Source organism: Anas platyrhynchos, chromosome 2, assembly GCF_047663525.1.
Source record: "Anas platyrhynchos isolate ZD024472 breed Pekin duck chromosome 2, IASCAAS_PekinDuck_T2T, whole genome shotgun sequence".
NCBI lineage: Eukaryota > Metazoa > Chordata > Aves > Anseriformes > Anatidae > Anas > Anas platyrhynchos.
This window is the reverse complement of record NC_092588.1, coordinates 13,120,303-13,142,103: the sequence shown is the minus strand read 5'-3', so window position 1 is coordinate 13,142,103 and position 21,801 is coordinate 13,120,303. Positions and strand designations below refer to the sequence as shown.

Below are 21,801 nucleotides of genomic sequence, written 5' to 3'. Positions count from 1 at the left end.
GTTTGTACTGGTAATTATTCCGTTTAGTATTGCGTTGTTTTGGTAGGAACTCCTCAACTCAAACATTTTATAGCTTTTCAGTGCAAGGATTTCCTATTTCTCATATAGCCTAACACGATTTCACTTGACAGAGATGCAGTGTTACTGTTTGCTATATTCTCCTAGAAGGAAAATGGATTAAGCAATACTAATATATGTGAAATTTGATATTACGAGAAAATATGATTGAACTAAACCATATGTAGATTAGAGTTAATACTATAATATCTACCTGTTCTCTGAGGAGTCTTTATAATTTTGTGATTTTATTCTTTGCTAAATTCTATTTTGTGTACAGCCAAGCTCTAAGGAGTTGTGTTTGTTGTTTGCTTTGGGGTGTGTGTGCACATGTGTGCATTTCTAACAGGATCTTGCATTCTACTCTTCTTTTCCTTTGTTCCAATGTGCATTGTTCTCCTGAACTCTGCATGAACTTTTATACATATATATGGGTGTGTACTTGTTTGAACTCTACTCTCTCTGCTTTACTGTGACCGTAAGCTGGAGTGAGCACGATCATAGAATGATAGAATATCCTGCATTGGAAGGGATCCACAGGGATCATTGAATCCAGCTCCTGGCTCCACATAGGACTACCATGTGTCTGAGAGCATTGTCCAAACACTTGAACTCCAGCAGGCTCGGTGCCATGACCACTGCCCTGGGGAGCCTGTCCCAGTGCCCGACCACCTCTGGGTGCAGACCCTTTCCCTAACCCCCAGCCTGACCCTCCCCTGTCCCAGCTCCACGCCGTTCCCTCGGGTCCTGTCGCTGTCCCCAGAGAGCAGAGCTCAGCGCCTGCCCCTCCGCTCCCCTCATGAGGGAGCTGCAGGCCGCCATGAGGCCTCCCCTCATCAGTGCACATCTTGGCTCTGGCCAGACGCAACTATTTTGGAGAGTGCTTGCAACACATCCATAGTATCCAGGTCAATAACTTAAAAGGTTTTTACTCATATCAATAATGAGTGTATGCACAAAATTGCTCCACTATTAACCAATGTTCATGGTTCCCTTCTCTCTGCATTTAAGACAAGCTGTTTTTCTATGTAATTGTGTACACATTCTTACAGTCACTCTAAAATACAAGAACACAGACACTTCTTGTGTTAAATATAAAATACTTTGCCCATACAACAAGAAACTTAGGAATAAGATGTCAGTTTCTTAACATCCAGTATTGAAGTCTTTACTTCCCAAGAGAGAAGTCTTAAGTTCTAGTCATACATTCAGCCTGAGTGCTGATACTACTATTGTGTGGATATTTATGCAAGCTACTGAAATTTGCATTTTCTGCATGATTTTTTTGTTTTGTATAGTTGTAATCGGCTATAGCAGATTGAAAAAAAAAATATGGTTAATAAATTTTCTGTTCACACATAAGTTGACAAGCAAAAGTATAAAAACTACGTTTCATAAAATATGCGGCTTACTGCCATGAGCAGAGAAAATGCCTTTCATGGAAGTAATTCATAATCTTTAACTGGCTTTTGTGATGAAAAACTATCTGCACGTATCTGTAGAACGGCTTTTATATAAAAGTGCTTTTCTTAAAAAAAATAAAACAGGAACACACCTCATTCTTCCCCTACCTTTCTGTGGTGTACGTACTGAGCCCTGGATTTAAATACCATCTCGCTTCATGAGTAAGTAGAAGCCAATGGTTATTGTTTTAATTAATTCTGTAGACTCAAAGGCTGGCCTGAAATAATCAGCAGGAAAGCAGTCAGGGAAACATAAGCAGTTTGATGTATCATTTGTTTGCATGATTCCCAATACTGAGCTAATATAGTGCTGCCCGCATCTCATTTGCACTTCATTATTATGTTGTTGTTGTATTGTGGTTTTTTGTTTGTTTTTTTATGGTAAATGACAGCTAGTTCATAATCATGGCTTAATAACTTACTGTGCCCCATCTGAGCTGTGATAACTCTCCCTGTGCATCCTCTTAACCTAGCAAAAAGCATGCAAAATAATTTGACCTGGCCTACAGTAACAGCATTAAACCAAAACATTTTGCACCTGTCATAGTTTTAAAACCCCACAATTCAGGGCTCCCACAGCCCAGCTAACACACAGTAACCTTTGTGCTGCAGGACGTAATGTCACTCTGTGCCTCTGAACTTCAAATGTTTCGTTTCTGGGCGATGAATCCCACTCTAGTCTGCCCTGTGCATGTTTACTGTAGAAGCTTTGGGTGCTTGCTTTCATGTTTTTGCATATTAGGATATGAGTCACGTTCATCAGCATACATTGGGGTCTGCTCCTGTGCTTACACAGGACTGGGGTAAGACAACACTGATACGGTCATGATTACCTGGTGAGGTGAGTACTTACCGTATTACAGCAATTGCATTATGAATATCACTTTAATTGGTTAAAATCCTTTTCCTAATTAACAAACTCACCAGTTCTTCCTGAGGAGTCATTTTGTAATGCCACTAATTATTTACACAAGCACAAAAATTTTAATGAAGGAAACAAACTGAATCCTACGTGGACAATGGAGCTGATATATTCATGAAAGGTTGTTTTTCCCCTTGTGGTTTTAAATTAAACTTTGCCTTGGTTAGTCTAGGGGTTCCCTCCTATCAAGCAAGTTTATTTGTTTCTTGAAATTTTGCTAGTTTGTTATTAACCTCTCCTGTTATAAATCATAAGGTCACTGAATTCAAAGTGTCCATTTTAGATACAATTTCCAATTACTTTGTAGATTGTTTTTTTGTTTTCTTCTGATAGAATAGTCCCAGTAACAGCCAGTTAGAAACCTGCCTCTTCGACTTCTACGAAAAAGAAGAACTTACAAAGCTCTAAATACCCTAAAAATCTGGAGGCTTGGCATGAAATCAAAGCAATGCCAGTTAACTTCTAAATGTGGCCAAGGGGACACTGAGAAGTCTCCTGGTGGATGGAAATTTGATCAGGCTGTACTTGAAATCAGCTGCGCTTCAGGATGTAAAGGCTGGGATGGAGTGTGCTCCCAGGGCCTGGGGGAAGAAGGAGCACTCACCTTTCACAAAAAGGGGAAATGCTTGTTTATGGGGCAGAGACAGCCTTTACTGACATTCGTGGTAGTGATTTACTTGGGAGTGCCTAAGGAGTTGTGTTCTGATTTATTAAGTACCTTAAGAGAAATGCTAGTTCTACTTAAAAAGCAGGACTCTTAGGAAACACCAGTATGCTTTCCCGAACACAGGCAGATCAGATTTATTTTAATCTTTTTATTATTTTTTAACAAACACCTTATATCACATTTTTTCAGTAACATATACGTTCCGATATGTATCCAAGTCTTTCTAACGGTGAAGCTTCTATACAGACCTGATCTGCATGTCCAATCTACAACTGGTATCTTGTGAAGAGTGAAACTCTACAACTATCCCGTTTTAGGATTTCCACGAGGCTGGTCTGCCACACCTCGGTAACACTGACAGAACAGACTTTACAACCCCACAGGTAGCTATTTGGGCCACTAGGTTAAGAATTATAGAGGGAAAGCAAATGTTCTTGTTTTCCTTAACCATTCATAACAACTAAAACTAACCAAGGCACATGTTGGCCCCACTCCTTGGACTCAGAGGCTCGAGCAGAAGTTTTTTGTAACTGCTGGAACTGCCAAGTTAAGTATAAGCAACAGAGAAAGCATCGTAACTTCAGCAGGTGAGTCTGAACAGCCTTGCCCAGAACACCCCTTTGGCCTCTCAGTAAACACCAGCAGCAAAAAAATATGCTATTTAATATGCTTTCAGACTGTCATAGGAATAATGTTTATTTAATAGAAAGCACCAACGTGCCATTGACAGTACATTAATACTTTATTATTATTATTTTTAAAAGTCATTCTGTCGATATGATGGGTGGCTCTTTCAAGTAACTGAACTCCTACAGAATGACTGAGGTTTAGAACATGCGTTCCCCAGCCCCAAACCAAAGGACAGCCTGCTAAACACCTCGTTTGGGTACAAAGTAAGCTCACCTCACAAAAATCCAATAAATGACTTTATTAAATATATTCTTTTCCTCTAAAATATAAATATTCACTATACTCTTATAAATGTGGAGTAGGTCCATATTTCATTTGTTTATCCCATCCAAATATGAATCAGTCCAAAATCTGAAAATGAAGAAATAGCATCTGTAATTATCATTATTTTTTTCTATAAATATATATAATATGAACTTTCTTTGCAAACTGTTTAGTTATTCACTTATACTTCATATAGTACTGAGCACCTTAGATTACATGTTGTGTAATTTACTCGTTGGTACTAATATAGGAATTTGTACTATTTACAATGCACATACAGGTTAAGTATAACATTCCAGTGATCTGTAAGTGTTAAAAGGATAAGGAAATAGTGCAGTACAGTTACATATGTATTTAACCTACCCCACAATATGCAAGTTCTCACTTTAACCTCGGGAACTTTTACAGGAGCCTGGGTCCAAACTTTTAAGTTACACTTTGGAACAGCAATAAAACACTTTGCACACAGCGTCCTCCATCACTTTTTAAAAACGTCACACGTTTTACTTGACAATGTGATCCGAGATCATGTTTGGAGCCCTAGTCCCCCAGCGTACCGACTGCTCTCAGCCTCTCAGAAGACGTTACGTCCTAGAAGCTTCCAAGCCAAAGGAGACCTAAATAACTGCTACAGAAAGACACGTGAGTGGCAGTGGGAGCAAAGCAAGAAATGTACATTTGGAAATTATCAGTAAGTTATGTAACATAGCTCCTAACTTGTGATTTTACACAAGGAATTAAGTTGTAAGTGCAAGTACCATGACAGTAAAAACAACGTTCACAGACAGATCACCTTCCAGACTTCTCACTGGAGAGAGGCGCTGGCAGTGGGGCGAGTGTCCCAAATGTCAGCTTAGCTAACGGGCTAAAATAACTGTTTTCTGTATTTTCACATTCAGCCTATCTTAATTTTTAAATTAGTTTTGATGATTAGGATACCTATGGAAACCACCACAAGCTAATTCCTACACTGAAAAAAACTGCATGACTTACTCTTAACTCTCAAGACTTAGTTTAAAAGCAACGTAGGACCAAACTGTTTTTAATTTTCTTCTTTGCTAGTCAAGTGATGTTACATTGAAACGTACTGGCTTTCTGAAGAATAAAACAAATGCTGTAGTATGAAAAGTGAATTTCTACAAACTTCTCACATATCATTTCCTATACAGTTCCTGTCCTTCAAAGTGGGAATTTAGGGCAAAACTCTAAAAGCAAACAACCCTACCTAAAGCAGTTCTATTTAAAATTTAAGAGCAATATAAATGCAACCCCTGTTCCGTTTCTTTCTATTCCCACCCAACCATGTTGTGCCAATTCAGTAGCTCCAGCTGCAAGTTGTATCATCCCGCAATGAAGAGCACCTTGCCCACTCTTCTGCCCTCAACTTCACTGTGAACAAGGCTGGAGCTGACCTGTGAATATTTTGACTTAGAGCAGTAAGATGTGGTGCAGAACAAGAAACCATAAAATATGTGTACAGAGGCAAGTTTTACCAGCAAGGAATAAATTCTGGACTTGCACCCCAATGCACTGAATCTTAACTTAGGCTAAAGATGACAAATTCTTTCTTCACTAGCTCCTAATGTAGCTGATTTAGCAGCAGGAAAGTCTGAGCTCCAAGTCACTCTCACAGGGACAGTTCCTTATTAAGGCTTTTCTGACATGTTCCTGCCCCCTGTGCATTTCCTCGGAGGTGAGGAGCTGCTCTCGATCAAATCAAGAAAATAAAAATAAAAAGTCTTCCTCCTTGCCCAGATTTGCAAAATGAAGCCCATACAACCAGACTCGGTAGAGCTGAGGGGTTAATACATTTGGGGTAGGAGGACAGGAAGCTCTTGGCACGGCTCAGCCTTTCTGTTGGAGAACGCTGAGGTGGCAGCACGCTGACAGAAGCTTAGGTCACCTTTCAAAATGGATCAAGCTCTCTTCTACCTGAAGCTCAAGGTCATTTGAACTGCTTTGGAAGTCACTATGAAAACACATCCTGTGTGTTCAGTAACAGGAGGCTGCTGCCTATGCCTCGGTGCCAGCCAGCACCCAGTGCACCCCCCAGCTAGTGCTGCACTGCATCCATTGCGAGGAATGCACATGAGGTGGCCCTACCATTTAATCTGAAAGTGCCTCTCAGCCCGGACCTTGCAGCTGGTATTCCTTGCAGCTCTGTATGGCCTCAGAGCACCCCACTCAAAGATGTGTAGCTGCTGGCTCTGCTGGGTATTTGAGCAGCACGGTCTTGTGGCTCCCCATGAGAAATCTGTCAGTGGTGCATGGGTTAGAACAGAAAACCACTTGATTTGTAGGCGGTGGGACCATCTTTTATAGAACTTGTACTCAAACAACCTTGAGCTTGCATCATAATCATAACCAATGCCCAATCCTTTCTGCTTAGCCCTTTACTGATTCTATATAAACAAGTACATTGAAATAGGCACAACTTATGAGTCTGAACAATTACACGCATGGTACTACACTCGGTCACTGTCTGAGACGGGATCTGAAAATCCCACTATTTACAATGAAATCCATCATTTTCCTTGTCATGCCACCTCTTCAGCTGATCAAAATCAAAACCTGGCCTTGAAAGGCTGCCAGAAATGACCGAGGCGTGGTGCCGAACCCCAGTCTGGTGCAGGCTGTTATCCGTTGCAGGTCGCTAATGTTGGGTGTACTTCTGCTTAGCAGGGTTGCTCCGCTCGCCTTTGAAGAACCAGATGTGTGTCCCCCGTTTATGCCACCAAACCAAGTCTTGTGATCTTAGCCGACAGGAAGGAATGGATGATGAACACCACTGGTTTTGGACAGGAATGAAGGTCCAGTTGCTGAAATTACAGGAAGAAATCAAGTTGAGCGTAATTAGATTAGATTACAGCTCAAATAAGCAGTCGTTTATGGAGTGTTTACCAGATTAACTGCTGCCTGGGATTTTCAACAGGCTTCTATTAATAACTACCCTGTATTACAACACATTGTTATTTCTTTGCATGCAGCTGCAAATATTTAGGTCACTAAAAGTGAATAAGAAGCATCTTGAAAGCAGATGAGCTCCTTGTGCCCCTGGGCTTATGTCTGCCTGGGAGAGCAGAGTAAAACGGACTCGGAGGCTGCAAGCCCTTTTCCAGGATTCTCAACCCTTCTATCTTTTCAGCCTGTTTCTGACCAGGGCTGGTGGTGTGACTACTGTGTCTGATTCCTTGTCCTTGCACTTTTCCCTATGTACCTGCTCTTGGTCACTGCTGAAGCCAAAACACTGCCCCTCGAGTTGCATGGTTGCTTCTCTCTTCATGCAGCTGGCAGTGAAACTGAACTGAGATTTTTTTTTTCCATGGTAACAGCTCAGATCACCTCACCAGGTGCTTGCTAAGCATGACAGCACGACAGCACTATCCGTGTGGACAGCAGGTTGAGCACTAAGTTCACACCAGAACGAAACAGACTGGTCTTTCCACCAGTCACACATCAACTTTATTGAGAGCTAGTAACAAATTTTATTGAGAGCTGGTAACAAATTCCTTTCTGAAGTACGTTTACAGCCTGACAATAAAGGCTTCACAGAGCATGTTATCAAAGGTGGTATCAGGAACTAAGCACACAATATACTCAGGAACTGCTGAAAAGCTTGACAGGAGAGATCATGTTTGCATAATTTATGGTATCTACACTTTTTGTAGGAACACGCACCTTATTTTTAGGCCTTGTGACAGCTAACTTTAAGGCTTAAGCAGACAGTTTGCTCTACATCTGTAGTCCTCAATTTTTTCAGCAAGTAGGTGTTCAAAAGTGTCTAGAACTGTTGTCACCCCAGATAAAGTAGATATGTGCACATTGGGATTATTAGTAACGTCTCATTTGTAAGTTCTTCTACATACAATCAATTTAAAATTGAAAAGAAAACCTACAAACATTCTAACATCTGGCTACACAGAGAGTTTTTCTTAAACATAAGAAATCTTTCATCTTTCCTTGCATGCTTTTACCTTTTTTACCTCTTATTTCTTCCCCAAGCCAGATCATCATGCTGCATTGGAAAGCATGGCATCTATATCTTGACACTGGAACCATACTGGTCAGCTGTTTGTTATTAGTGCTTTTCCACTCCCACAGCTGTAAGGACCACCACAGAGATGGAAATGTATCCCTCTACTAAACGCAGTACTTACAATTTCTCCATCTTTTCCTCCGAAGTCTAAATAGAGCATCCTTATCCCATCATCGGAGGACATTTTCAGTTTTTCGTAGGGGTATTGTGCAATTGTCTTAGAGAAGGCACCGTCTTGTGGTTCGGTTGTAAGAGAGAATCCATGTTCGTAATGGATGGTCAAACGGCACTCCTGGCTTTTATATGTGCAAGCTAAACACAGAAACAAAATGCAGACTGTAATGTTCTTAAAAGCAACAAACTCCATTTGGCTGCAGATTTTACAGTCGGTCTCAGCAACGCCTTGTGGAAACCAACCTTTCCTACAACTGGTTAATCGTGCTCTAATGGTAAACCTGCAGGCTTGGAAAACCAACCCAAGGCATTCTGCTGTGCAAGGCCCGAGCACCATTTGTTAGTTAGGGTCTGTATACGGGGACTAAGCTCCTGCTTGGTGGTAACAGCACCGATGTCAGTCCTTCTACTCACTCGCTGCATTCCTCATCCTGTAGTGTACATCTACGTGCTGCCACTAAAGCAATCTAACGAAGTTTAGGATGACCCAGGCTGGCATTTCCTCCTTCCAAACCTCAACAAAGTCGCAGTTCCTCTTCTGATGTGTGACAGAGCCCAAATCAATAAACGTGTCGCACAATGCGTGGCAAAATTAGAAGCTGTAAAGGGTATCCCTGAAGAATTTTGACAAAGATGAAGATGCTCTGGAGTCCTCATTAGTGTCACAGTAATTGAAAAAGGGCCCAGATAATTGTATCTAACAGCAACTGCAGCAGAAAGTCTGCATCTTTCCCTCAGCTCTGAAACATATCACGATCCAAATTAAAAACCAGAGTTTTAAGTGTCTGCATCCCAAATTCTCTCTCCCTTCAGCTTCCTGTGAAATTCTTTGATAACCAAGGCTTTTTAACAGTTTCCCAGAAAGCTGAGGTATTGCATGCACCTGCCGCAGCACCTTTCCTCCAGCAGAGCTGAGCAGGCTGGGATTGTCACACACCTGAGCCGAGGGAACAGAAATGGGCCGTGTGTTACCTGATCTCCTCCGAGGGACTCCCATTTACAGCCTGACAGCCCTCACTGCCTGCCTGCTGCACAAAGCACAGCACCAGCTGCCTCTGTCTTCCACAACAAGGAGGAGGCAGTGATGGAGAGGAGGCTCAAATAATGAATTTACACTGCTCCCGTTCTAGTTCCTGTTCAAAATAAAATTCCTAAGAACCTTTTAGGGAGATGCATGTCAAGAGCAACACAGCTGGCTGTTCCAAGCACACTGCAAGTGACTTGTGGTCCCTCGTTCACTCTTTGTGGCCTTCTGGACAAACCTCTGACATTTACTTCTCTGTGACACACAGCCCACCATGGCTGACGACAGACTTGTGTCTGAACAGTGTCAGGAAAACAGGATGAGAAGTCAGAATGGCAGTGACTGTGTCCTTATTTTATCGTACTGGCCATGGGTACCACGCCAGCTAAGGCTGGGTAGGAAAGCAAAGAGATTATGTTTTAAACATACAGACCCCTAAGTATGTGTTTGTTTTTTTTTAATGAATCAACTGTAGCAGAAAGGGCTTGAACTGACAGCCAACAGGCTGTAAAACAGAGTAACAAGGGTGAAGAAGCAACGCTGCATCTACTCACATGTTGTGATTTCTGTGATGAGCTCTGCAGAATTATGACAGCCCTGCACTATGTTCCGTGTCCACAGTGAGAGGTCTCTGCTCGTCTCCGTCCTGAACAGATGGGTTTCGATCCCTTGCCTTGTACCGGTGCGGGTTGCAAAAGACAAATCCATCCCAGACTGCGGCGAGCCTTTTCCTGGGCCAGAATGGACCAACCTGGAATTGGATTTGAATATGCATTAGTGGTGACAGCACAGACAAAGCTGGACGCTGGTAGCTGAATGCTGGTTTTCTGTATGACTGTTGAAGGACATTTAGTGCTGGTCATAATGTCCACTGTGAATTAAGGTCCCCCTTTATCTGTACAAGGGGAAGAACAAGCAGCAGCACAAGCACCCTCGGGGCTGTCGCATCCTGATGCCATGACAGGCAACTCGGTCCCATGATGGGACATGCCACCAAGCAGGGCAGCACACAGTGCTGTTCCCTGTAGCACTGTGTCTGTGCCTTCCCATCAGATGGAAGAACCCTGAACTGCTTCCACAGAGGCCACAGGACCACCACGGCTGAGCACTGCACCAAAATCCCTACCCGAATAAAACTCTGCTTTGCACACTCCTAAATGCACAAGGTAGGGGGTGTAAAAACTTGCATCTCCTCCGTATTTAAGCCTAAAGTGACGGACAGTGACACTCAGAAAGTGAAGGTCCATGGCAGTACAACAAATTGTACAAAACACCCCTGAGGCTGAGAAGGCTGAGAAGGCTGAGAAGGCTGAGGGAACTCATTCACTGCTGTGTGCTGTTGGGGTTTGGTCGACAGATGGAAATGCTCGCTCAGACAACGCAGCTGAATCCAGCTTTCACTGTCAAGCTGCATTTGCCATAAAGCTCAAACATCTGCAGACAAACTCTATAATAAATGCTGCTGGATAAAGTACCAATTCCCATAAAGTCTGAAGTTCTGTAAAATACAGAGATGCCAAGTGCTGTCTTGTGTATACTTTTCCCATAAGGTACCTGTAAAATGCAAAATGCTGCAGCTATTTGTAATCCTGAAATGCTCTCGCATTTTGCTGCAATTAAAATTTCTTTGCCTGGCATGAGCAGTTGTTCTCCCGAGAGCAGGAAAGGTTTGTTCATGTCGGCCAACATTAATTGCAGGACTTTTTTTGAGAGAAAAATCAACACTTTACAATATTTCATTCCTATTGAAGACCATCCCCTCTTTTTTTTCTCCTGCAGAAGCGTGGGACAGTGAACACAGCATCAGCCAGGGTCGTGGCATCGATTCAGCTGGGAGGAATAAAACAGGAGCTTGTCACACTGCACGGTCTGGGCACTAACTCTCAGAGGGGGTTCACAAAGTGAAATGAGGCAAATTCTTCTGCAAATCTGATTTCTGTCTTGCGTCTCCTGTTTGCCTTTCTGTAGGCAAACAATATACTTTGTACGAGACTGTGAAATAAATACATAACATGGTAGTAAGAATACACATGCTAAAGCATGAAGCCTTAGACTTTACATATGATCTACTGAATACTAATTTGCCCTCAAATTATTGTTTAACACCTGGAAGGTTAGCTGACATCACGGAAGTAGATGTTTTAATAGGGAAAAAAGAAGGCAAAAAGGAAAGGAAAAAAAAAAAAAACAACAAAACAGAACATCATCTTTAGAGTTACTGAAACACTAGCCATAAGGAATCTGATTTTCCCCAATTCCCTAATGGTTCATGCTGGGACATGCTTTGTGCTGAACAGACGTACCCCTCTTTCATAGCCTGCTGTAAGGTTTGCTGGGTTTGCTCATGCTCAGGTTTCTGGTAGCTTTCTGTGAATTTTGAGCATCCTCCTTGATCTCACATCACCAGGAGGGCTGGGAAACCAGGTGCAGAGGGCCCGTGAGGACCTGCCCCTATATCTGGGCAGGAAAACCTCTCCCATAACCGCAGCACCACCTCCCTGCCTGCTTTTTGGCCTCCAGAAGGGCCGTGGAAACTTCTTGCTTCACTTTGATACACTAGTACTCCTAACAGCACACTCCAGGCAGATTTTGTAGTAAGGGACTAGTAGTAAGTGGCAAGCAAATAGCCCCACAACTTCTTTTCATGGGCTGTGGTGTGATGAGGTGCAAACCTGTGGGGGGGGCTGCATCTTGGTTATTAAGGCAGGAGAGCAGGAGCTGAATGGCCAGTTGTCTGGTTGCAGGCAGGGCAGCTGCTCTCCCTCTGCCTTCTGCTGCTGGAGGGAAAGCAGTCTGAAAAATCACATCAAGTTTGATATTAAAGGTAAAGCTCCTTTATATAGTGTTCAAGAGCTGCGCTAAAAATTATGCTCTAATACTTATGATACGGACTATGTGACAGATGGTTGAAAGGTTTTATTCCCTTTCAAAAAAGAACACCGAAAACACACATGCAAAAGACACCCAGGTCTTCATGCATCATCCACTGCACTGGCTTTTTAGGTTTTTCATCATACGAATAAAATAGAGATGCATTTTACAAATTAAAGTGTGTCGGATGCATCCAATATGAGCCTTTTACTTTCCTGCCTTCTCATTCACATTATCCCCCCATTATCAAAAATTCAGTCTCACCATTTAAAAATCCTTTTTGATCATACAACTGCAGATCATGCTTCAGAAGATTGTGCAGCTGAACACAAACTAGACAAATAGGCAGGGGAACATCTCACAGCATTTATATATCAGCACTGATATATTTGGGTGCAAGTCCAAGGATTCCCAAGCTTTGATAAATTCAGACTAGTTTCACTTACAGAAAAAATACTTTATCCCGAAGAACCCAAAAACATCTCAAAAGGCAAAAATTGAATCTTGCAAACTTCACAGGTGGCTCTGAAGCAGGCAGAGGAGGTTGCACCCTGCCAGAGGTATCCCCGAGAGCTCTGCCCAGAGCCGCAAGAGGGCAGGAGAGGTTGGTCTGTGCTGTGTGTAGGGAAATGAGACTTTTCACGTGCTCCAGGGAGCCAGGAAGACCCTGCTCATCTCTAATTTCTCCCTCGTGTGTCTGTGCTGTGGGGACCCTTAGGGCATTGTTCTCTGCAGGTGTGCGACAGCGAGATGCGTGGGGTACAGCGTGACGTGCGGGTGCCAGGTGAGGCTCTCCGGGAGCTGCTTCTCATTGCAGTGCTCTGAAAAGAGTTTCAAACACCGCAACGCAGCAAAATCTAATGGTCTCTTCGGTGAAAACCAGCTCTGACATTCAAAGCAGGTGTTCAGCTGCTCACTTGAGATTTATCTCAGAGGAGGCCGTGATACAAGTGCATCAAGAGTCATGCAGCTCTGCCCAGCAGAAGGCCACTACAATCTGACCTTTCTTACTTGAAACCACTTCTTAACCCTTGACTTAACATTTGAAACCTGCTCTGGAGCAGCAGTACTCTTTGGAAACCTACGTGCAAGCCCTCATTCATCCAAGATCTGCCTTAAAGGGAGACACAGCCACCCAGGACACCAAGCAGAGACCTTGCACAGCTTGCACACTGCTTCATGCTCCTTCCCCGAGGTGCTCAGGCACCCTTGTAGTAGCCACCTGCCCCTCTGCCCACTTGCACAGACAGTTAATCAGTGCCCAAAGATGATTAATCAGTGCCCAAACTCCTTTCCCAACTTCCCACCTGGAGCCCTTGCCACTACCTTGCAGCACACTGTGGCAGGACAGCTGGCAGGGTTTCAAGCAGCTCTTCTTGGGGGTGCTCTGCTGCATGTTTAGAAAGCCACACTACAGAAATAAGTGAATGTAACAATGCACTATTCTTGAAAAAAATTGGGTTTATCTAGATAAGCAGCCCTGTGCTTACAATCACCAAACGTTTGCAATTCGTATCTGCATCATGTATCAAAGTGCTTTAATACTTTCTGGTCACAAAACTCAGCTTTGCCCCAAAGCTACTTAGAGATCCCTGATCTTAATCAGGGTGCAACATGTGGCTGTTTTTTTTTTTTTTTTTTTTTCACCATATCTGCTCTGATAGATAATGCAACTTGATTGCAAGCATTTAAGATGAAATTGCTTAAGCCCCATTCCCATGCCATAGGGAGGCACTGTTATTCCTATTTCGGGCATAAGGAAACACTGAAAGAGAGATTATGACAAAAAGGTCCTTGGAGTCAGGGCTATGAGCCAGTTGCTGTGCCTCCCAGTGCAGAGACTTAAAGGAACTACCTAAATCTCCTCATCTCAGGTTTATTTGAGCTGTCACTTATGTTCCACACAAACCTGAGAAAGACCGCCTAGAAAATATTTTTAGATCTTAACAGCATCCATAGTTTGAAGGCAAATTTATCAACAAACAGAAAGGGTGTGTTGAAATTCTGCTTTTACAATTCTGTCAGAAGATCGTAATCCTTCTACCACTTCCCAATTTTCTCTGCTCATTATGTCCTGGGTAGATTAAGCATGACTCTGTGCAGTATCTGGCACTGAAGTTTTCCAGTTTCAGCAGCTTTTCAAATATGCATTAGCTAAGCAAAAACGTTTTCTCAAGGACTCGTAAAAATCTGAAAGATGGGAGCAGCCAAGATTACAACATGTGGTCTGCAAACTTTCCAGGTGAAAAGTTCTCAATTGCACTGATCAATGCACAGAGGGATTAAAAAAATGTGTCATGAGGAGGGTAATCACTGGCTGAGCATGAACACAGCAGTCGATAACAACAGCAGAGACCGTGTTTATTTGGCTGCTGTAACTACTCGGTGTGACAGAACATCAAATCAGAATCCTGTAGGGTTTTAGTCGAAAACAGACACAACAGTAGGTGTACTGATTTAGGAAATTTGTCAATTCAGGCAATCTGTTAACCTTGGGGATTCAACAACTCAAATGTATTTATCAGGTGCTGCGTCTGGGCCGGGGCAATCCAGAACATTAACACAGGCTAGGCAGAGGATGGACGGAGAGCAGCCCTGAGGAGAAGGGCCTGGGGGTGTTGGTTGATGAGAAGCTCAACATGAGGCAGAAATGTGGGCTTGCAGGCTAGAAAGTCAACCGTATCCTGGGCTGCATCAAAAGAAGTGTGGCTAGCAGGGTGAGGGAGGTGATTCTCCCCATTTGCTCTGCTCTTGTGAGACCCCACCTGGAGCCCGGCGTTCAGCTCTGTGACCCCAGCACAAGAAGGACGTGGAAATGTTGGATCAAGTCCAGAGGAGGGCCACAAAGATGATCAAGGGGCTGGAGCACCTCTCCTATGAGGACAGGCTGAGGGAGTTGGCGTTGTTCAGCCTGGAGAAGGGAAGGCTCTGGGGAGACCTTACAGCAGCCTGCCAGTACCTAAAGGAGGCCTGAAGGAAGGGTGGGGAGGGACTCTGTCAGGAGTGTAGGGATAGGACAAGGGTAGAGGTTTCAAACTAAAAGAGGGTAGGTTTAACTAAGATATTAGGAAGAAATTCTTTACTCTGAGGATGGTGAGGCACTGGAACAGGCTGTCCAGAGAAGCTGTGGATGCCCCATCCCTGGAGGTGTTCAGATGTTCATGAAGTTGTGTGGACAGGAAGGGGAAGGGTGCACTGGCTGGCAACCATAAGCCAAACTGGGGCTGACGAGGAGAATAAGCCATCTGAGCAAGACACAGGTGTTTCCCAATGAAGTGGCTGAGCTGTAGGACAGGCATGCATGGGCTGCTCATGGGCAGCACTCACTAAAGGGAAATGCTGAAGGAACGTGAGCTTTGTGCAGCCCCTCTGAGTGTGTGGAGGGCGGGGGGCCATGGACTTCCAGCCCTCATTTCCTGAAGGTGAGCAACACCCTGCTCCTGCCAGGAGGGTGATCCACCACAGTAAAGTGACTTTGTTAAATAGGTTAAAATGTAGAGATTAGTGATTGCCTCACACCTGAGACAGGCTAAGGGACTTGCTCAGGCCGTTATCAGCAGCCAACAGGAAGGTCTGGATGTCAGGATGTGGCAACCTCAGCATTCCTGAGCTGTGCTTACCACAGGATCTCCAGTCACTTCAACGGCAGATTACATTCACTGTCCACTGACAGATGGCTCCCCGAAACAGAGGGGAGGAGCTGCATCACCTTCTGCTGCGGGTTTTCCACGAAAGGCAGCAAAGTTTGTTTTGGGGCGGAAGGAATGTGGTCAGATAACCGACACTATAAAACAGGGCGGGGAACTCCTGAAGGAACAGGCCCAGCTGAACAACCTCATGCTCCACACAGCCCACAGCAGGCACCACCACGTGCTGGCAGTAACCATGAACCACCTCCTCGGGAATTCCCAGTGTTTCTTCCGCTTGTGCAAGAAATATCATCCAAATGGTGAGTCTCCAGCAGCTCGAACACAGAGCAGAGAGCAGGGAGGCTGGGGGTAGGTTCTGCAAAAGTTTGGTGTGCAGGTGAGGCATTGGATTAGGTTCTCTAGAAAAAGCGTACAATCCTCATCACTGGGGACTTCTATTTATAAGTCTGTTTACAAACTCTGTCAGCTCCTTCCACCTTGCACTGATGCTATCCGGAGCTCCCTCCCTGCTGGGTCGAGCCTTCCTTCATGCAGGATGTTGCAATAGGAGGAGCGATAAATCCCTGACGACACTGGCACACTGACACGGGGACACAATTACCATGTGGTAAACCAACATCATGTGCCATTTATCTTGGGGCAGCAACACATCAAAATCTAGTGACACACCCAGACACAATCTCCTGCCCCAACACCTTACCTAGTTTCCATTGTCAGTTGGAATTGATGAATTTCACTGAAATTGTCAGCTTGCACTGCCACCACGCACAGCAGGCTGCAACTGCAGAGCATGGGACCCTCACCTCATTTTATGGTGACACATCTCATTTCACAGTAACAGGGTAAATCAGAACCCGTCTTCCCAAAGTCTTGAAAGCTCCATCATGGATAAGTTGATTGGGACAAAGCAACCATTAGCATAGTTTGCTATTTTTTTATTTAATATAATGATTTAGCAGGAAAGTCTCAGCTCATTTGGGGAGAGAATGAAGAGACTGAGAACAAAAATTAACTAATGAGAGTGCAGTAAGAGACCCACTGCTTTTGGCCATGTACTACCGGCCATTCTGAAAGAGAACACATTGAAAATAGTATAATAGAGGCCTGTAGCAAGGCCAAAACAATGAAGCAGCAGCTCTTTCTCAAGCCCTTTGACCATACTGGCAGAGAAATGTGATTAAGATTCACATCAAGAAGCACGGACAGTTTCCACTGTATAAAGACAACCATGGGAAAGCTCTATCTGAATTAGAGTTGATGGATACCTCTGAAATAATGCAGATGGTTATTTCCAACCTAGATTCAAGAATGTGTCTTCCAAGCTCACATTTTAAGCTAAAAACACCAGGATTTCACTTCCTAGAGCAGGAACACAAGCCATACTGAAATTAAGTGTCTCTGTCATATGTGCAAGACCCCAGAAGCCCCAAACCACTGGCACAGTACTCCCACACCAGCACATTCAAACCAGGGCAACAATTCCCCATTTTTCAGCCTGGAGAAGTAGCTGGAAATACGAACGCATCTTCCGAGTCCTCAGGTCTGCGTGCTGAGATAGAGATCTCAGGAGATCAAACTCAACTTTTTCAGCACTCCTGGATCTGGGCCAAAATACTGCATTTGTAATCTTTTTGGTGTGATTCTGGCAATTAGCCTTGGCCAAAACTTGAAACGGAGGAGAAGTGAAGAGGAACTGTTAAGCTGAACACATTGGCCCGTTTAGGAAGAATTGGCTTCTCAAACTACGGCATTTCAAATGTGATCTATAGCTGTGCACCAGCTATACCTGATCTTGGCTGATTCAGCCATTCCCAATGCTCTTGAAGAGGCTGAAATAAAAAAGCACAGGTACCTGGTGGCTAGGAGGGGATATGTATGCAGAGGGCTGAACCAAGCTTCCTTCATCCGTGGCATGCTCTCATATATTAAGAGGTCTTTCTCTGTCAAGACCACTAATACTGGCTTCCAGTGCTTCTCGTTGTCTCCTGGCACCTGAAAAGGAAGAAATATTTGGTGAAACAAGAGGCAAAGCTACAATGGTGCAAAGCCTGACAATACAAACATCTTGAGTCCTGGTCAACATAAGGAACAAAAGAGTTTTCCTTCTCTGTTTTTTTTGACATCTCCCACATGAACTTATAACCAGACGCAGCAGAAATGGAGTAAGGCACAATGAAATCTGCTGCTCTCATTAGCACTACTGTTTCCAACCCTCCTAGCAGCCTTCACACTACAGGCCACTCCATAAATGCAGTAGTGGAAGCACACAGAGCTGGCTGTTATTGAGCTGTGGTATGCATGAAAGGACCTAAGATGTATTTTTATGTGCACCATTCATGTGTAGCTGTCACGTTAACCTGAGCGCTGGACACTGCTGCTGTTGTTTCTAGGTTCAAAACTAAAAAACCTGCAACATCATCACTATTAAAGAAAGTCAGGTAGCAAAAAATACTGGTTTGGGAGCAGATGGGTTTGCATCTTTCCTCTGTAGTTCACTTTATCACTGCTTCTCTGTCCTTCATACCTTGCTTCTCAACAATTTAATGAGTGACAGTTTATAAAGAGATCCAACCTAAACATGGGGTTGATCTGAAGCACTGATTCAGAGATGGATCTGTGTCTGTATTTCAAACCAACTGTAGAAGATATCTAACAACCGGGACATCAAAGTCCCCCACTGGCTGCAGAATCCAGATGCAGAATTATATTTTGCAGTTTGGGCAAGCAGCTGTCCACATGGCCCCACAATTACTGTTCTGAGGACTAAGTATAGTCCCTACATTTTACTTATTCTAATCTGGCAGCATTTATGTGTCTTAAAAGAGATGGGAATATAAAAGGGTCTTGGCTTTCACAGACACATTCACCTTTTTTCTTTTGGTTCACATAAAGGAAAAGACACCACATTATGCAGAAACAACCTCACAGCCACACTTTCAAACCCAAACACCTTGGTATTAAAAGAGGACTGAACAAATTCTGAGATTCACCAGGCAATCTGGTTGTCTACTTGACTCCTTCATTAAAATCCTCTCCAGAAAAGAGAAGCAGCTGTCTGTGTATGTTTTATGCTAGATGCCAACCAATTTGCCATGGATGTGTGTCCCTGGGCATGTCACTGGGTAGAGAAACATATATATGAAAGGGATAAGTCATAGATTGGCCAGGCTGGGAATGGCACACCAGGAACAGTAGTTCAGACCCATAAATTCAATGTGCTTTAAATGACGAATTCAGACTGAAAAGAACATTTGACACACCCATGTTTTATATGAAGACAGGGTCCAATAAATTTCTGAACTTTTAGGGGATTTCAAACCAGTTGTAGAAAAGCTTCATACAAGAACACCAACACCCAAAGCAGATCTTAAGCTTAAGCCAAAGATTCTTGGCTTTTATCATTTTCTTCTCAGAAAGAGCAGTCAGGCACTGGGACAGGTTGCCCAGGGAGGTGGTGGCGTCCCCGTCCCTGGGGGTGTTCAAGGAGAGGTTGGACGTGGTGCTTGGGGACATGGTTTAGTGGGTGACATTGGTGGTAGGGGGGTGGTTGGGCCAGATGATCTTGGAGGTCTCTTCCAACCTTCATGATTCTGTGATTGTGTGATTTTTAAAAGATATTTTTCCTTCCAAATTAAGCTTTTCCAATAATCATATTCCTGTTTACAGCATTACATTCTCGCTGTTTTTTCATGTCTGTATACTAATCAACCTAATCTCATAAAAGTTCATCTTTTTAATTTCTTGAGGAGCCTTAATCCTTATTTACAATTTTCTTACGGTGACAGTTTCTTGAAATGCAACCTTTCATTTTCAAACGGGCCTGGGCAGAGCAGACACATAATTAACGTACTTATTAATACACTCCCGCAAGAATGTAACACCCAAAGTTTTCACAGCCCAGGTACCACAGAAACACTCACAGAAACAGAAAACATCCTTAGCTACTTAACACTGCAGCTATTAGCTATGGTTAACACCCTGACTTCTAGCACGGAAAAACAAATAAATGTTACAGTTAATGTTAACATGCAGTTTTTGAGCATCTGCCTGTGTTCCTTAAATAGAAAGATTTTAGTACAGACTTTTACGATTTCAAGAAATGAAAAGGGAAGATGAATATGAAGTCTATTAAGGCATGAAAAAGCAAGATCTTCAGATGCATAATCCATGGGAGTAAGCAGACGCTATACTGGGCTGTAACTTCTTTTTTATTTACTTATTTATTCCATGACCACAAACAATCCAGACTATGGGAAGCTGCTTACTGCTTTTCCACAGAACTATCCTTCCTGTGCAGTATTTTCAATCACAAGCTTTGTTATTAGGTGGCTGCTCAGCCAACCGTGACTCCAGACATTCTGGGAAACGCAGCTCCCAGTAAACCAACCACAAGAAAGGGAACAAAACTCATTTTGCCCGGTGTTCACACACCTATTTGCAGGACAGCTGTAAACATCAGGAGCCAGAATTTCCATCTCAGAACTGAGTGGATGCTGCGGCCACAACCTGCAGAGCAAAGCTCACAGCTTGGCCCCTGCCCTTCCCAATAGCATGGTGACTACGGAAAAAAAAATGGCTTTGTATTAAGGTATTAAAGGCTTTTTCTCAGCTCTGCCTGAAGTGACCTTAACCTTGTGGGATGCATCCCCTATTTGTATGGTGTACACTAGGAAGGGGTATGGAGGAGAATGATGTTTTACCTACATCCTACTAGGAAGCCTTACCCTACGCCTGCCCAAAAGAAAGGCCCCTGGGACACATACCCTTTTAACCACATTTTTTAAACCTTGCTGAGCCTCTAGCTGCCTGACTGGTAAGGAATGCTGGTGTAAGCAACACCGCTACTATTTCAAACCTGAAGAAGGATTTGTGTGCCTGAAAGCGTGTCTGTTTTTTCCCAGCTCCAACAGCTGATCTAATAAAAGGTATTGCCTTTCCCTAAAAACCTTGAATTGCACTACTGATTTCAGTGGGGTTTGGATCAGGCTTTAGCAGCTGATACCGTGCTGTTCGACAGGCAGGCGGCACCTCTAAGGTGTCAAAGGGAACATTTTGTCCTGCAGATGGTAAGAGGGAATTTTACAAGGGAAGAACAGAGTCTGCAACTCCGTTAGCTTGCAGGGCACATTCAGAACAAATCAGCGTGGGAAATTAATCCCGATCAAGCACCAGGGTCACGCCAGGCATGAGTAAAATATTAAATTACAAAACAACAGCGAAGAGCACACTGCTCATTGGCAGCTAAGCGAAGGATTTTGCTCAAATTGTAAAGGGTTTAAAATCTGACATATCATAAAGACAACATGAAATACTTCTCCAAGAGTATATTTAAGTGTCACTGGAGACATGTTTTAGAGGCACCATTTCAGATGATAGCTGGGGCAGGCTTCTTAGCCACAACTTGGCAGAAATCTGCCATTTGCAGTACAGTTTCTTCACTCCAGTTCCCACTTGCCCACGTACAATTCAAAGTACATTTATCCGTGTTGCAGACCAATAAAGTGGCCATCCACTCTGAAAAAAATTCACACTCAAACCTTTTTCAAAGTCAGAATGTTAGGTCCAATCTTAATGAACAAAGAAAATTCAAGAAAATGGCAAAAAAAATCAGTAGTCTTCAAACCTCCCACCACAATAAAATGCTTCAGCGCATTTTTTTTTGTTGTTGTTTTTTTTCTTTCCTAGAGCAAAGTATTGAAGTAAAAACCTGCAAAGGAAGAACATATTCTAACCAAAAACACCCCAAGTACGGTGAAACATCCGTTCTGCTACTCACAAACCCAGGCCTCTTTGCTCTTCGTATACTCCCCCCCAGAAGTGGAAACCCCAATTTTTACATATGCACCTTCTTGTTTTGTCTTTCCAGAGTCAGAAAATATTTGACAGGGATGAAACCTAATTTTTCTGTGTGCAACAACACAGCTAGACCTGGGGTCACACCAGAGTAGACCTGTGTTCATGTCTACCTCTGCCACTTGAGGCT

General features: G+C 43.5%; 1 protein-coding gene across 1 annotated transcript in view; it reads right to left on the bottom strand.

The window, feature by feature from the left end:
* Positions 1-4,022: 4,022 nt before the first annotated feature.
* Positions 4,023-21,801, bottom strand: part of SNTB1 (syntrophin beta 1) — a 114,620-nt gene continuing 96,841 nt past the window's right edge. The window contains exons 4-7 of the mRNA XM_005019042.6: positions 17,671-17,810; positions 9,852-10,048; positions 8,221-8,411; positions 4,023-6,882 (exon numbers count right to left, since the gene is read on the bottom strand). Of these exons, the coding sequence (XP_005019099.3) occupies positions 6,790-6,882; positions 8,221-8,411; positions 9,852-10,048; positions 17,671-17,810 (621 nt within the window). The 3' untranslated portion in view covers positions 4,023-6,789. The remainder of the gene's footprint in view (positions 6,883-8,220; positions 8,412-9,851; positions 10,049-17,670; positions 17,811-21,801) is intronic.